Source organism: Spea bombifrons, chromosome 2 (assembly GCF_027358695.1).
Source record: "Spea bombifrons isolate aSpeBom1 chromosome 2, aSpeBom1.2.pri, whole genome shotgun sequence".
Lineage (NCBI taxonomy): Eukaryota > Metazoa > Chordata > Amphibia > Anura > Pelobatidae > Spea > Spea bombifrons.
In genome coordinates, this window is record NC_071088.1 from 44,400,502 (window position 1) to 44,416,350 (window position 15,849).

Below are 15,849 nucleotides of genomic sequence, written 5' to 3' on the forward strand. Positions count from 1 at the left end.
AATATGTCTCGGTAACTCAAGGCCATATCAGTAATTTGGTTGAAGAGAGCACCTCGCCATGATGTCAATGCACAAAGAATTGTATCATATTGAAACAGGAATAGTTATTTCATGCCACAAAATGAAAATATACTAAAATGAAAAAAACTACTAAAATACATTAGAAGGTTAATAATAACCAAGTGGTTCAATTACCAGTTTGTAGGAAGAAGTGGACCAGCTATTTTATTTCTATAAAGCAATAAAGTTAGAACATCCCATCTTAAGGTGTGATTAAAAAAACAAAAACTAAAGACTCTCAAGAAACATTTTCAGTTTCTATGACAACAACTAACAAGGGCATACAGTTGTGTCACATGACTTTGTTCCCAGGAAAAATGAGAGAAAAATATACATGTTTAAATGATCATTTCCAGTAAAAGTCACAACATTCAAAAGTACTAAAAATTGTATTCATGTTGCATTTAGTTACATTCAGGAGGAGGAATGGCATATGAACCCTGTTATACTTGCTTGACCCCCCCAACAAAAAAAATCTATACATTAGTGCAAAAAGAGCGGCATTTAGTAGAACGAGATCCTGATGCAAAAAAAAAATAACACCATAAAAAAAAGGCTTCTCATGTAAAAATATAGGTATTTAAGATTTTACTGACAATGGATGATAAAAACTGGCACACCCGAAGTGAAGGTATCACATCCAAGACAGATGCGTGTAAAGGTTATTGATTTAATTTTTTTGAATTAACATCATTATTTTATTAGGGCAGAGACATGATTAATTTACTTTTCCGTGCATTGTGGCTGTACAATATCCCTATAATTATTATTTTTGTACTAGGAGCGAGTATATATATAGTGTGTGTGTGTGTGTGTGTGTAGATATATATGTGTAGATATATATAAATAAATAATAGATATATATATAATTTCCTCTAAAAGTCCGCCAAGGTAAAATTAGAGTGTCGTATCAAAGATTAGACATCATGAATCAGTCGATCCCACCAACGTAACGCAGGCAGAACCTAGAGTAAACGCACATGTCATGTGACCGGAAGTGTTATTCATTGCCCTCTTGTCTCGCGTGGTTCCTTTTTCGGTGCATTCTGGGAGCAAGTATGGATGCCACTGATCTGTTTCGCAGGCTGGGATCTGGTGCAAAGTTTGATCTAAAACGATTTAACGTTGATGCTGAAAAGTTTAAGGTTCGTATACTAAGCGTAAGGGGTAGCGTGGCTTTTACGTATCCCCCCCAGAACTTTGTTGGAACGTGCAGCGAATATTGTTAAAATTGCACGTGGTTCATCATGTCTAATTCTAATTGTATTAAAAGATAGTGTATCCTGTCTTTTAGCTTGTACTTTTCAATGAACTCCCTCCTTATTAATGTGGGACAGATTCCCTGTTATCGAAAGTTAGACCTGTCTGATTTTATATGATCTGTTAAGGGTTTTGTTCCACTTACACAGCAACTAAGCTGTATGGTATGCTAAGCAAATCGATTATCGATCTGTCGATTTAGGATTTCGTTTATATGGCAGTAGGTAGTGTCTTTTGTGTTAGGTGTTAAAGGTGAAGATTTTAGATTAGACTAAATAAAATTCACTAAATGTGTAAAAGCAGCAAAAGGGACAGTAGTTGCACCAACAATACAACTTAAAAAAAAAAAAAAGACGACATCCTGCGCTATTCTAAGGAGCGGTGCTGAATCAATATAAATTTGAACAATAAATATTACCAATACAAAGTATTACCCACAGATGAATAAATAAATAGCTATAAAAATACATAAATGATTAAAAAATACTAAAAAAAAATGAATTATAAATGTATAAAGCTCAAAGAAATCCAATTAGAGGGATATTCAACGAATTAAGGATTAAAGATGCTTCCGTATCCTCGTACTTTCTATTTCGTGTGCATAACTCTGCCCACTTGACAAGTTTCTTAATTTAAATAAAAAAAAAAAAATCTGTCGTGAATAAATGTAACAATAAACCTTCAAATTTAATTATAATGAAAACAATGAAATGATTAATGTTGAATTCTTAAAGTCCTTAAGTCCTCAGAAGTGAAATCCAAGTGAAGTAAACGTGGGTACTCACATAGGGATCTCTGTATAGGACTCGGAGCAACAAATCTTCAACTCAACAAACAGATGGAACTCAATGTGGCTATATTTCAAATCAGCGTCCTTATTGACTCCAAAAGGCAGTTCGATTTCTCCTTAGATCAAGAAGCTCTAAAATATTAATAAGGACTTAATTTCTATGTATGTTACTACGCTGTATGAAATAGTGGCTTTGAAACACAAGTGATCATGTCTTCATGACTCAACTTCTTTAACTGGATGTGAAAATTTTTTGTTGGAAATATATATAAAAAATGTTAGACACAGAATTTGCAAATTTTCAAATGAAGTTAGGGCTCATTTTAAGAAACATTGTGTTACAGCTGAAGGGACCCCAAGGAAACAAACAGATGAAGCAGAGAGCTCTGAATTCTCCTTTTTTTTCCACTCACACTCTCTCTCTGTCTCCCTTCTTTCTCTGCATAACTAGTTCCGTGTTTGTCTCCTTTCATGTGGCTCCATTTCTTGTCTTGCCTCTTCTTGTTCTTCTGTCTTTTTTCGTGATCCATTTCCCCTGCTATTTGCTCAGTTAGCATGGTCTCTTGTACCATTTCCGCAACAGGGCAGAGGCTTAGTGCACACCATGAGGACAACCTCACCCTGATTGAGGGAATTGGGGAGAGGCTGACCCCACGGGACGTGCCATGACTCTGCCCTTATGGATACTTGAATGTGGTAGGGAGAAATTGAGAGAGTTAATGAGTGCCAACAAGTTTTGTTTTCGTATGGAAAAGCCCTCTGAATATGAATGGACCAAAAACAAAATTAAAAATGTGTCCAAATTGTGCACAAGTCTAGAAAATAAGATGTGTACATTTGCTGTAAAGAAGTTGTTTTTCCTAATAGGCTTTATATTGTTTGTGATTTAAAGTGCTCCAGTCGTAAAGGTAGCAGGTACTTTTCTTTGATGATGAGAAATATTTTGGTCTGAAGTGTATAAATTGTGCTATTAAAATGAGTAGCTGTTATATAAACTCTGTAGTAGTGCACTGCAAATAAGTCCTGTCTAGGTGTGCTGTGAGCACATGCAGGCCACAGTTGCTTTTCGGGGATCCATTCACCAAAGGTATAGTTAACTGGGCAGCTTGGAGGAGAATTGTGGTTTCATGCTTACTATGGATTACAAAGGACCAACATCGGTGATTGAAGCTTGACTGAACCTGTACAATGCAAAGTTTACTAGGTAGGAGTTTTCACCCAGCTCAGCCCTTCATAGTGGATAAACATGTCAGTGTTGGCTCTTAATAACAAACATCGATATAAGGGGGCTAAAACCACAACTTGTGTGTGCGCTTGATGATTGAGAAAGGGTCTGATGCTTCTGGGTGTTGAGTAGGGCTAGTTTGTATACAAAGAACCTTCTAATCTACAGTAACAACTGTTTCCTTCTATTCCCTTGGTTTCTTTTGCAGTTGATAAAATGCAAGGAGAATAACTTGCCATCTGATAGCTTGGAGAATCTAGATTTTTTTCGAAAAGAACCAAAACTCTCTGAGAAGCATATTTTACAAAAAGAAAAAAATACTATTCCTAAAGAAGATGCCAAGAACAAAGATTTGGGGAAGAGAGTGAAAAAAAGGAAACTACAAGGTAAGGAGAACATTGGGTAACATACTCTTTGGCTTATTTTTTGTTGTTAAATTTGAATAACATACTAGTGAGTGCCGTGTGGTTCATTTTAAAAAATGCTGAGGGATTTCAACAGAATCACCCCATATGCATTTGCCACTTTTCACACCCCTAGTTAAATTCCCTGCAAGAGATGTTTTTGACTGAGCACCTCTGCCTCTCCAGTCAGCTCCAGCACTGGCTCCGTGAATGTCGTGTGCAGGGGTGCAGTGCCTTATATTTCAAAAGTCCTGCCTTTGATTTGAATGGTAACACTTTCCTGACACTGACTGGCTGCTTCAAGCACCCAATTGGTGACAAGAATGGTCAGATCGTGGAGGAGGAGGGATGCTGCAGGGGTAGCCTCTTCTGTTTCTGGAAAGAGCTTTAGGCTGTTCAGGCTAAAAGGCCACATTTGGGAGGTGCGCATTTCAGTTTTTCAACTGAAGCATCACGCAGACCTCCACCGGCTGCCGGAGTGGAGGATCCAGGTCCCCTGCAGCGCTGCGGGGGATCTGGATCTTAGTCTTGTAGACAGACTTCTATTTGAGGTCTGATTAGAAGACGACCTTGAATATAAGACAGTGGTTATTTTTCAGTGCGTTTGCTCGGAAAAAACCCTTGTCTTATAATCACGCAAATACGGTATAAAGTTTTTGGGGGAGAGGGAGCTTTGATCACTGGAGCTTAGCATTCATTAGCCTTCTCCCTCTTTCAAACAATTGTACGTAGATGGTTGGCTTCTGATTAGTTATTTCATTTGTGTGTAACAGCACCTTAAATATTCCACTAGCATATTGAAAGGCAGAAAGTGACCTGCAAACTTTGAAACTGGTAATGATTAACATTAGTATTGGTTTATATTAAAGTTGATATTTTGATCACAAACAAAATTAATAATTTAGTACAGTAATCAATTTCCTACTCAATTTTGCTGTAGAAAATTGTGAAGATGAAGACTCTTCATTGGAAAAACGCAAAGCAGTTGCTGACACATCTATCTGCTGGATGTCCTCTGTAGAGGCGAAAATAAATGGTGGGAAAGTGAAGAATCAAAAACGGTCTGCTGAAAAACTGGAGCAACAGAGAATTGATAAGGTGCCTAGGTCACACGATAATACAAATGGTTTTGATATGAACTAAAATGAAAAAATGTCTGGGGGATTTGATTAATTTTTGATATATTTATTTTAAATGTAATTTGTGTCCTTACCTTTCCTGCTGGAGCAGGAGAGTATGTGATGCCAAAGTGGGACATTGATTGAGACCTTGAATACTACATAATTATTTTTATTTATTTGTTTCAACCATGTAGATAAATAATTTTAGGAATAAGCATAAAATCTATGTGCAAGGAACAGATATTCCAGAGCCTGTTGCGACCTTTGAACAGCTTCATGAAGAGTACAAAATTAATTCAAGGATCATTCAGAATGTGAAAGATGCTGGTTTCAATGCTCCCACACCCATCCAAATGCAAGCCATACCACTCATGTTGCATGTAAGTATCTAAAATCTGTATATTTTCCCATGTACAAGTTTGGTATAGTTGTAGAAATGCTGGTTTTCCACTCAATTTTTGTGTTTGTACTGCTGAGCATGTGCACAAAATCTGCAACCCATCCATAAAATGTTCCCAATGGGACTGAGCTATGAAATGTTCAGGAATGGCCAAAAAAAATTTAGGTTTTTACATTAAGTGTTCATTATAGGAAATGTAGTTTCTAGACGTTGAGTCCTTATGTGATCTTACATTTCCTTGCTTTTTCTTGACAAATACATAAGTAAGGTGTTCTCATAACAGTAGCATTTCTGATGTATTGATCCATACGCTATATATATTGATGGTATTAGTTCATCAGTCTTTGGTTTTCACTATTCTATTTAAGGGTCGAGAAATACTGGCTTGTGCTCCCACTGGTTCTGGGAAGACGATGGCATTCTGCATCCCAATTTTAACGCATCTTAAGAATCCAATGAATAAAGGCTTCAGGGCACTGATCATATCGCCTACAAGAGAACTTGCAAGTCAGGTATGGCTGGTGTCCGATATCTGTCATATCCATGCATATAACAAAGGGTACCCGGGAATAACTCAATACAGGAAAAAAAGTCAATAAATGGGGACATATTGCAAAAGAATACATTGTTGAATTTCAGGTTGACTGTTTCACAATGTATGTTTTGTGAATTTTCGTTTAGACGCATCGAGAACTAGTCAAGCTATCAGATGGCATCGGCTTCAGGATACACATGATTGATAAAGCTGCTGTGGCTGCAAAAAAATTTGGTCCAAAGTCCTCAAAAAAATGTGGTAAGTATGTTAGGATGTCAGCTTCGTAGTTTGATTTTTCTCTTTATATTATATATATATTTTTTTAATTTGTTTCTTTTCCATAAACCTTTCCTTTTCTGTATTGTAGATATTCTGGTCACAACTCCCCACAGACTGATTTATTTGCTAAAGCAAGATCCTCCTGAGATTGATCTTTCAAGGTACTTGATATGATTTTCTGATATTCTAAAAGTTGGGTAAGCTAAGAAAAAGCCATGTAATGGTGTTTTACACATTAGGTATTTATTATTATTATAGCTCCTGTTTATCTGTATTAGTGTACCAATGTCCATTTGTGAGACACACCTGAGTTTGGAGTTTGATTAGTAAGGAGATTAGATTTGCTGTACACCGGGGTATTGACGTTACAAGTATACTGGCACGTTATAAACAGGCAACAGTGTCTGTATACAGAATTTTCCAGCATAATGTTTAGTTTATATTTTGGGTTTAGTTCTTGTATTTTATAACTGTTTAATTCACCTTAGTGGTGTGAGAGTGTTGACCTGGCTTAGTTGTATTATAAAATGTATATTTCTACCTGGCTGTTGAAAACCAAAACACTGGGGCAAGAAGTAACAATGACGTTTTACTAAGCTTAAGCAATCCATTTAATTTTTCAACATGTTACTCATTTAATACAGGACTAAATCTGGTAAATTTTTATAAAGTTCATAACATAACTTGTTGAACTTTTTTTTTTATTATTATTTTTTTATTTTTTTTTTTTACACATGTTCAGATTGATTTTGTGGCACTTGGATAGGGTATACTGCATTCTCTTATCTTGTACCTTTCCGTTTGTACTAGTGGTTTTGTATAATCATTCCGCTCTTATTTTGCAGTGTCGAATGGCTAATTGTTGATGAGTCAGATAAGCTATTTGAAGATGGGAAGACAGGATTCAGAGATCAGCTGGCTTCCATATTTGTAGTATGCACGTCCCACCTTGTTAAAAGAGCCATGTTCAGTGCGACGTTTGCTCATGATGTGGAACAGTGGTGCAAGCTACACCTTGACAACGTGGTTTCGGTTTCTGTTGGTGCAAGGTAAGAGATTCTGAGCTAACTACTCAGCAAGGTATTAAATTCAGTCCTCTACCTTTCTTTTCCTTTCCTTGCATATTGAAAGTAAGACAAAAAAAAAGCACTTTAATACTATTTGAAGTCAATGAAAAGCTATTAATATTATAGCAATTTGTATATGCTTCTGCTTATGGCTGCCTAACAATTATGTGCACTCCAAAGTAAACTAATGTACTGCATACGTGTGTCTAATTTTAAGATGGTCCGATGGAATGAAAATAAATTATAAAACCTTAGCAATTTTTCCAGTATCTAATGGAAATGTATAAATGGTAGTTGCATGGTGTATTTCAGGCTTAACAAGTTATGTTTTGTTCATTTAGCCATTTTTTCTTTACTGATTAGAGTGCTTGCAATTGGGGACTAACAATATGTATTTATGAAAATACATGAAAACGAATGACATTGACAATATACTATTTAATATGGAAAAAGGAATAACATTGACAATATACTATTTGATGCAGAAGAAGAGTGTCCTGCTCTTGCCAGCGTACCGATTTTTAGATAAATACACTTGACATATATTGAAAATATTTAGAAAGTATTTTGATGCTGGTTTTTTTTATTTTAATTTTAGAAACTCTGCTGCAGATACAGTGGAACAGTCACTTTTGTTTGTTGGGTCTGAAACGGGCAAATTATTGGCTATGAGAGATCTCATTAAAAAGGTATGTGTTTCTACCTAACCTAACTTAGTAATGCACTTAATATAGGAGGATATGAATGCACATACAACACAGGCAAAGTTTAATTAAAAAGCTACGGGGGGGTCTTATACATTGATGTAAAAAAATATATCCAGTCTGGTTTTGTGGCTTGCTTAAAACTGTATGTGTGTGTATATATTAAGATAGATAGATATACACACACACCCATCAGCCATAACATCATGACCATTGACAGGCGAAGTGAATAACACCGATTATCTTGTTGTCATGATACCTGTCAGCGGCTAAGATATAGGCAGCAATCGAACATTTCGTTCCTTAAAGTTGATGTGTTAGAAGAAGGAAAAATGGGCAAGCATTGTGATGGCTAGACAACGGAGTCAGAGCGTCTCTAAAACTTCAGCTATTGTGGTGTGTTCCCGGACTGTAGTGGTCTCTACCTATGAGTGGTCCAAGGAAAAGCAGTGAATGGGCAGCCAAGGAGCATTGATGCACGTAGGGTCAAAGGTTGGCTCGTGTGGTCAAATCCATCAGATGATCTACTGTAGCTCAAATTGCTGAAAAAGTTAATGCTGAGTCTAATAGGTGTCTAGACACACAGTGCATTGCTGATTGTTGCGTATGGGGCTGCGTAGCTGCAGACCAGTCAGGGGGCCAATGCTGATCCCTGTCCACTGCCGAAAGTGTCTACAATAGAAATGTCAGCATAAGAACTGGACCACCAAGCTGGCCTGGTCTGATGAATCATGTGGTCTGTCACATGGCTAGCCGGGTGCGTATGCGCAGCTGGAGAACACATGGCACCAGGTGCATCTTTGGAGCCCCCACCTTGCAATTTACAGGGCTTAAAGGATCTGTTGACAGTGTCTTTGTGCTAGAGGACTGCATTGGGAGGCGGGTCCCGCGGGACCTGCCAATAAACTTGCGGGCGGTCTTGCTGGGGCTGCGGGAGCGGGCGGTCAGACACTGTACCTGCGGGTCCCGGTAATCCCGCGCAGTCCCGCAAGGCTGTCTTCTCGCTGCTCCATAACAGTGTCTCCTATCTTGCTCCGCCCAGGAACAAGGCGGAGTCATGTGATGTGACGTCACTTCCTGTGACTCCGCCTTGTTCCTGGGCGGAGCAAGAGAAGAGACGCTGTGAGGGAACAACTTGCGCGACTGCGCGGGAAATCAGGTAAGGAGGCGGGCGTGATTGGCCACAAATGTGGCGGGAGCGGGCGAGATTGGCCACAAATGTGGCGGGAGCGGAACACCCACATTGCGGGAGCGGGATTAAAAACAGCGGGAGCGGGATTAAAAAAGCAGTCCCGCGCAGGGCTCTACTTTGTGCCAGATGGGTCAGGGCTGTTATAGCGGAACAACTTGCGCGACTGCGCGGGAAATCAGGTAAGGAGGCAGGCGTGATTGGCCACAAATGTGGCGGGAGCGGGCGGGATTGGCCACAAATGTGGCGGGAGCGGAACACCCACATTGCGGGAGCGGGATTAAAAACAGCGGGAGCGGGATTAAAAAAGCAGTCCCGCGCAGGGCTCTACTTTGTGCCAGATGGGTCAGGGCTGTTATAGCGGCAAAAGGAGACCTACAAAGGTATTCAGCTGGTGGCCATAATGTTATGCCTGATCGGCGTGCGTGTTTACACACCACACAGGCTTGCATTGTGAAAGAAGTGTGCTTGCTTTTTTATGTGAAAATACCACTATGAGGTCTTTGCAGTTATAATGTTTTGATTTATTTCCTCTCTGTTCCAGGGTTTCAGTCCCCCAGTTTTGGTGTTCGTACAGTCTATTGATCGTGCTAAGGAGCTATTTCATGAACTAATTTATGAGGGAATTAATGTGGATGTCATTCACGCAGACAGGACACAGCAACAGGTATATGTTATTGACACACATTACATACTCTGCTTACATGGATGATTATTATTACTTCATGAACAAATTACAGTGCTATGCAAAAGTATTCACCACCCCCCTTGGTGTTTTGTCCTATTACATTACCTGGAATGAAAATGGATTTGTTGGAAGTTTGTATCATTTGATTTACAGAACATGCATACCATTTTGAAGATGCAAAATATATATATATTTTTTATTGTGAAACAAACTTTAACTTCACTTTAACTCTCTCAGCCGTTCAGAGGCTGTTTTGAAGGTGGGTCTGCTGGCCGACCGGAAATTTCCCGGGGGGCCAGTCCAGCCCTGTGTACAGCAATCTTCTATCCGAACAGAGTATTTCAGTATTTTTTCCCCTGGGTACATGAAATTATTGAAACAACTTGTGATTTTTATTTAGATAACCACCCCCCACCCCCCGAGTACAAGAATACCCCATATGCATGGGTATGTCTCTTTGGCACTGCGGGTTCAAAATTGGAACTGCCCCACATTCCATCTGGTCACTTTAACTAACCAATATAAATGGAGTTACTGTACTTTCCCCATGATAAGAAATGCAAGAATATCTTCAAAAAAATCAACTTGTATGTTTTATTTTGTATTCTACATTTATCATGCTGGCAAAATTGTGAACTGCCTGTTTGACTTTATTTTTTCTTTAACAGAGAGATAATGTCATAAGAAGTTTCAGAGAAGGGAAGATTTGGGTACTCATTTGTACAGCTCTTCTGGCTAGAGGCATAGATTTCAAAGGCGTAAACATGGTTATAAACTATGATTTTCCAACCAGTGCTGTAGAGTACATACACAGAATAGGTAAAGTATGATATATTCTATTGATATTATACAATTAATTTTTTTTTGTAGGAGCTGTTGATTGGTGCCATTTTCCGATAGTTTTAGTGTTTTTGCTCCAATAAAACCTTTTTTAACCCCTTAAAGACAACGGGTTGTCCATGAAGCCATTAAGGACAATGTATTGTGAGCTCATACATGTACGGGCTTTGTCGTGAAGGGGTTTAGCACTATTATACCTTTTTTTTTTATAAACTACTAATTCTGAGTATCTGATTTTAACTGTAGGGCGTACTGGCAGAGCAGGACACAAAGGTAAAGCAATAAACTTCTTTACAGAGGATGATAAGCCATTGCTACGAAGGTAAGTTCTTTGTAGTAAATGTGTGCATGCATTTCTTTTTATGTCCACTTGTAACACATATTACAGGGTTAAGGGAGACACAGTCTGATCTATATACTTGAATAGATCCTCGTACAAAACCTTTTAATAGCAGAACTGTTTTTGTTTTGTTTTTCTTCAAATTGATTTCTGTTCTTTCTGCTCTTGTCCCTCCTTCACATCATGATTACAATTCAGTTACCTAAAACAGAAGAAATATTCTAAAATTGTAGGTGTAGTAACTTGTGCATTTGGTTTTGTTTTGTAGTGTAGCCAGTGTTATACAGCAAGCAGGATGCCCGGTGCCAGACTACATAAAACACTTTAAAAAGTTGCAAAGGTGAGTTTAACACACAGCGCTATTTCACTTTGACTACACAAAAATGGAAATGAGCACATTGTCTGATTTTAATTTTCCTTAGCCATCCCATTTTTCTGTACATGTGCAGTAATATGAAACAGTAGCGAATGTTTGTAAAGTGCCCTTCTGGGTCAAAGTGTTTAAATGTGGAGCAATCGCTTGGAAAATTGTGCCCAGGTATTTGATCTTTTTAAATATGGTTCAGTATGTTCACTATTGCAGTATAGGTCTTCAGGTGCTTTCCAGAAATATGGTTGTTTTTGCTAGAGTAAAGCTTACCCTTAAAAGGAGAAATTTGAATGTTCTATGCATTCTTTCCCAGCCTCCTTTTATCAAATAAAGAAAACCCCCGGCAAAAATGCTGGAGTGCACCACCCCCAGTGCAGCCCGTATGGTTGAAGCAGCCAATCACTGACAAGAAAGCACTCATAGCTTTATTAGCGCCAGGGCTTTTTACACATGTACGTGGGCTCTCACGAGGGTCCCTGGACCTCCTGTTCAGACAGAACACATCATCCATGTAAATGGCTTGCAGGGAAAGAGAGCAAATGCACAGAGGGGGGCCTTTGTGGAAAAAAAGTTAATTTAAAGAGGACACTCTGTTATTGTATGTAAAAGTGCATTGATGACTGAGGTGCCCCTTTAATGTTCTATATTTAACCTAAAACTAACCAAACTTTTTTAAAAAAAAAATGTTTTTAAATTATGCCTTTTAAGGACAACATTATTTTCTGAGAGCAAACCAGTTCCTATAAATATTTTTTTTACTTGGCGAACTAGAGTTTCTTTCTCAAAATGTCTGAATCGCAGGCATTAAGTCATTAATCATATTTCATGATATATTGAAAATATCAAGCATTGACGATTAACGCTGACTATCCAATATTTGCAATCATGCCTGGGAGTATGCATTTAATTGACTCTGAATGTGTATTAAGATTTGAAGAAATCATTTAGTCTACAGCGTACAAAGAAATTACTTGTATATGGTTGTATTGTGAATAGTTTTAATGCACTGCAATGTCCATTTTTACAGCAAACAGAAAAAGCGGATGGTCAAAAACCCTTTGAAAAGAGAGAGTATTCGCACCACTCCAAAGTTCATTTTGGAAAAAGCCAAATGGAAACGGTACAGTTCTGTTTTACCACTTTTTAGCACAATAATTATTGAGATGGGATGTGACGTATATCCAACCGTTAAAAAAGCATCAATCAAACAATATTTGCCAATTGTTTTTTATTCTTCAGCTACTGAAGGTTAGCATAAGTCCATATCAGAAAATTACCGTGTACCAAACAGCTTCTTTTTAACCTGTTGAATATCTTTTCTCATGGAAGATAGGGGGTCATTTTTGAAGTTTCATTTTTGTAGTTGCATTTAAGTGACAACATAAACCTAGGGAAGCATGAAATCTGTTTGTAGATACTATGCTTCCCATCACATGATTTGGTGGCAAACCCTCTCCCCATTGTTTCACCATGTATGCCAAACGTTAATTATAAAAGTAACAGGATCAAAATAATTTCCCTGAAAACTCCCATGCCTTTTAATTAATCAAATTAATGTGCTTGCACATACAAATTGACTATAATTTTATATAACATTTTTCAACATTGTGGAGCTTGGATAGAAGGGTATCTATGATGTCAGCATCTCTGAAGTAAGACCCCTAATGCTTTTATATCTCATACCACAAACCCTTCCCCACCACAGTCTTTGACATTAGCGCTGCAACTTACGATTATTTTCATAATCAATTTAGTTAGCCGATTATTTTTTCCATTAATCCGCCCTCCCCGCATACACCACTCCGCCCTACTCCCACATAAGCTGTGATCGAGTAAGAATGGTTGCTGGTCGTCTAAGGTGCCAATCAACCTCCACTACACTACAGAAACATTCTGTGTTTGCTTCAGTCGGAGAGGGGCAGCAACCATGAATGAAATATGCACATGGCTTCTGATGTCTGCTTTAACCATTATAATGTTAACCTAAGCTAATTTAGTTTACAAACATGAAGTAGTAACCTGATTAAAGTAGTAGCAGAACTTTGGTACATTTATCAGTACTAGATTGATTTACATTTTCCTTGCGGATATCTGCGTGAACCACTTCTTAGAAGCATGCATCATTGACGTAACACAGTAATTCAAGTGACCTTTTGATTAAGCCAACCCCTGTCACATTGAGGAACTCGCTAATAAAACTAGGAGTTGATTGTGTGACATAAATGTTCAGTACCACATTAGCCATTAGCCATTGGCCATGTAAATTAACAGATCCTATGAACAAATCATCCTATCACAACCATGTAGAAAATAATCAATGAATGTAACTGGACTTATACATAATTGATGTATGTATAATTTGGGAATAAAATAACAAGTGGTAACTGACAAAATAAGTAACACTAGTTTATTCACTAAAGAGGGTATTTGAAGTATAGTTTACCTTTCAGTATTATGAAGGCCAAACCCCAGTGAGCCTTTTCTGCTAAAGGAGCTACACTTGCCTGTGTAATGCATTTGTAAGTCAGTGAGGTGAGTTTTAAGATATCTCCAACAGTATCTGTGTTCTGTGGCGGCTCAGGTTGTCTTGGACAAGTAACTCAGTGGTTTGCCCCCTGATAATGAGTAGTAATGAGTTAAAACATTCACCTCTGGTGCAAATTTGCTCTTTAGTGACTATTGAAGTCCTGGTTCATGCCTGGCTAAAAGCATGAATACATCTTTATACAAGAAGCAGATCGACTAATGCACAAAATAATGGTTACAGAAGACAAAAAATATATATTAACACTGTTTATTCCCAACAGGAATATTATCCGGAAGAAGTTGAAAGAGGCTAAAAATTCTGATAATCAAGAAAAAAGCAAATCCTAACAAGCTCAAGAAAATTAAAGCACATCTATTGTGGCCTAGGTGCACCTAGTGAGACTGGATGATCCTGTTGAAGACCATTCCATGGAGTGCATGGGAAGAACAGTTCAGAAGAGCACATTGCTTAAGGGGGGGGTTTACTGGCTCACAATAATACATCATGTCCTGCCTGGATCAGTTGGACAATTTATGACTGTAGTTGTCTTTGCCGAGATAATAAACATGCTGTTCTGTGATTGTTTCAAGTTTAAATACAATGCATTTATACTACATGTATACAGTCATCCGATTTTATATTTTGCTATTTCAAAAGGAAGGTTGTAAAACTATTCCAAATCGGGGCAGGATAATGAATATATTTTAGGTGGGTTTTTTTTCATTTGCTCTAGCTGTGTACATTTTTATATACATGTCAGACTTTGAAAAAAAAAACATTTTATTCATACATAATTTATGTGTAGTGAAACCAATGTGTTGAGTTTTTGACTGCTTAATTCTGAATTAACCTCAAAGTGCTTTAATCCTTTGTGGTCCAATACACGTGTCCTAAGCAGGTTTGATTTAATTTTCACAAGAAACTTTTTTGTTATACAACACAGTTAACTTATAAATACAAAGCAATAAATACTATTCTAAAACCATATATTATGCTAGTCTCTATTTTTTCATTGTATAAAACTTTTCAAAACATACGCCTGGTATAAAAACTAAAATCACATTCAGAATCACTCTGTTCTAAGTCTGGCTAATTTACTCTCGGTGCAACATTTATGGTATAATAGCGATTTCTACTGGTCACTAGGAAATCCGACGTTGGAGCACAAGCGGTAAAATATTTTGTCGGAATATATTCTCACATAGGACTGCAAAGGGTTAATATGCCTTTGGCATTTAAACTGTCCCTTTAATGTTAAGCCCATGCAAATTGTTAATAAGCAGTCACATGGTTTTCCATAAAAAAATAAAATAAAACTATTTTGTGCTTTAACCCCCTCATGACAATGGCTGATTTTATTTTTGTACCTTTCGGGAGAATGGCCGTTTTATCATTTCTGCTGTGTTTATGTTTAGCTGTGTTTTTATTTTATTTGCAGAACACACACAAATTATAGATTGTTTTTTTCAGGACTGGAAGGGCTTTCTTTAGGTACCATTATTTTATCAATTGTATCATTTAATTTACTATAAAACAAAAAGTATAAAATGAAAAACTGAGAAAAAAAAATTCTGACTTTTATTAGAAAAATCTTTTACTCATCTACAAAAGCTTAATGAAAACACCTGCTAAGTAGATTTTACTATTTTTCCTGAGTTTAGAAATACCCAATGTTTGCTTTTTTTAAAAAAAAAAAAAGTTATAGGGCTGAATATCCACAATATTTGAAAAATAAAAACAATTTAATCCCTCAGAATTAGGAAGGAGATTGAATAGAAGCTAAATGAGTTGACCACCACAGAGTAAGGAAGGAGATTGAGAAGCAGCAGTAGCATTTGTAAGGCATGTGGCTTGGGCACACTGACAGATGATACACAGTAGGCAGATACAGCACTACCTTGGTGCTGGACTGATTTTTCTCAATATTTGAAAAGTAAAAAGAATTGATCCCTCAGAATAAGTAAGGAGACTGAACAGAAGCACTTGAATGTTTAATACTGAGTGCTGGGTAACCTAATTTGGGCAGATTATCTTTCAAGAAAGCAATCTT

At 37.5% G+C, this 15,849-nt stretch overlaps 1 protein-coding gene across 1 annotated transcript; it reads left to right on the plus strand.

Annotated features, from left to right (window-relative positions):
* Nucleotides 1-1,069: 1,069 nt before the first annotated feature.
* DDX52 (DExD-box helicase 52) lies at nt 1,070-14,781 on the plus strand. The gene is made up of 15 exons (XM_053457669.1): nt 1,070-1,205; nt 3,544-3,721; nt 4,680-4,837; nt 5,055-5,240; nt 5,629-5,772; nt 5,942-6,053; nt 6,163-6,235; nt 6,920-7,123; nt 7,740-7,830; nt 9,579-9,701; nt 10,391-10,541; nt 10,809-10,884; nt 11,171-11,242; nt 12,300-12,392; nt 14,080-14,781. Exons 1-15 carry the CDS (start codon nt 1,119-1,121, stop codon nt 14,144-14,146), a joined length of 1,815 nt encoding a protein of 604 aa, XP_053313644.1. The 5' UTR covers nt 1,070-1,118; the 3' UTR covers nt 14,147-14,781.
* Nucleotides 14,782-15,849: the final 1,068 nt, after the last annotated feature.

Excerpts from the sequence above, each read along its gene's own strand:
- DDX52 (XM_053457669.1), top strand. The coding sequence starts at position 1,119 with ATGGATGCCACTGATCTGTTTCGCAGGCTGGGATCTGGTGCAAAGTTT. Across the intron at positions 9,702-10,390 it reads CAGACAGGACACAGCAACAG|AGAGATAATGTCATAAGAAG; the intron begins GTATATGTTATT and ends TTTCTTTAACAG. Across the intron at positions 12,393-14,079 it reads GAAAAAGCCAAATGGAAACG|GAATATTATCCGGAAGAAGT; the intron begins GTACAGTTCTGT and ends TATTCCCAACAG.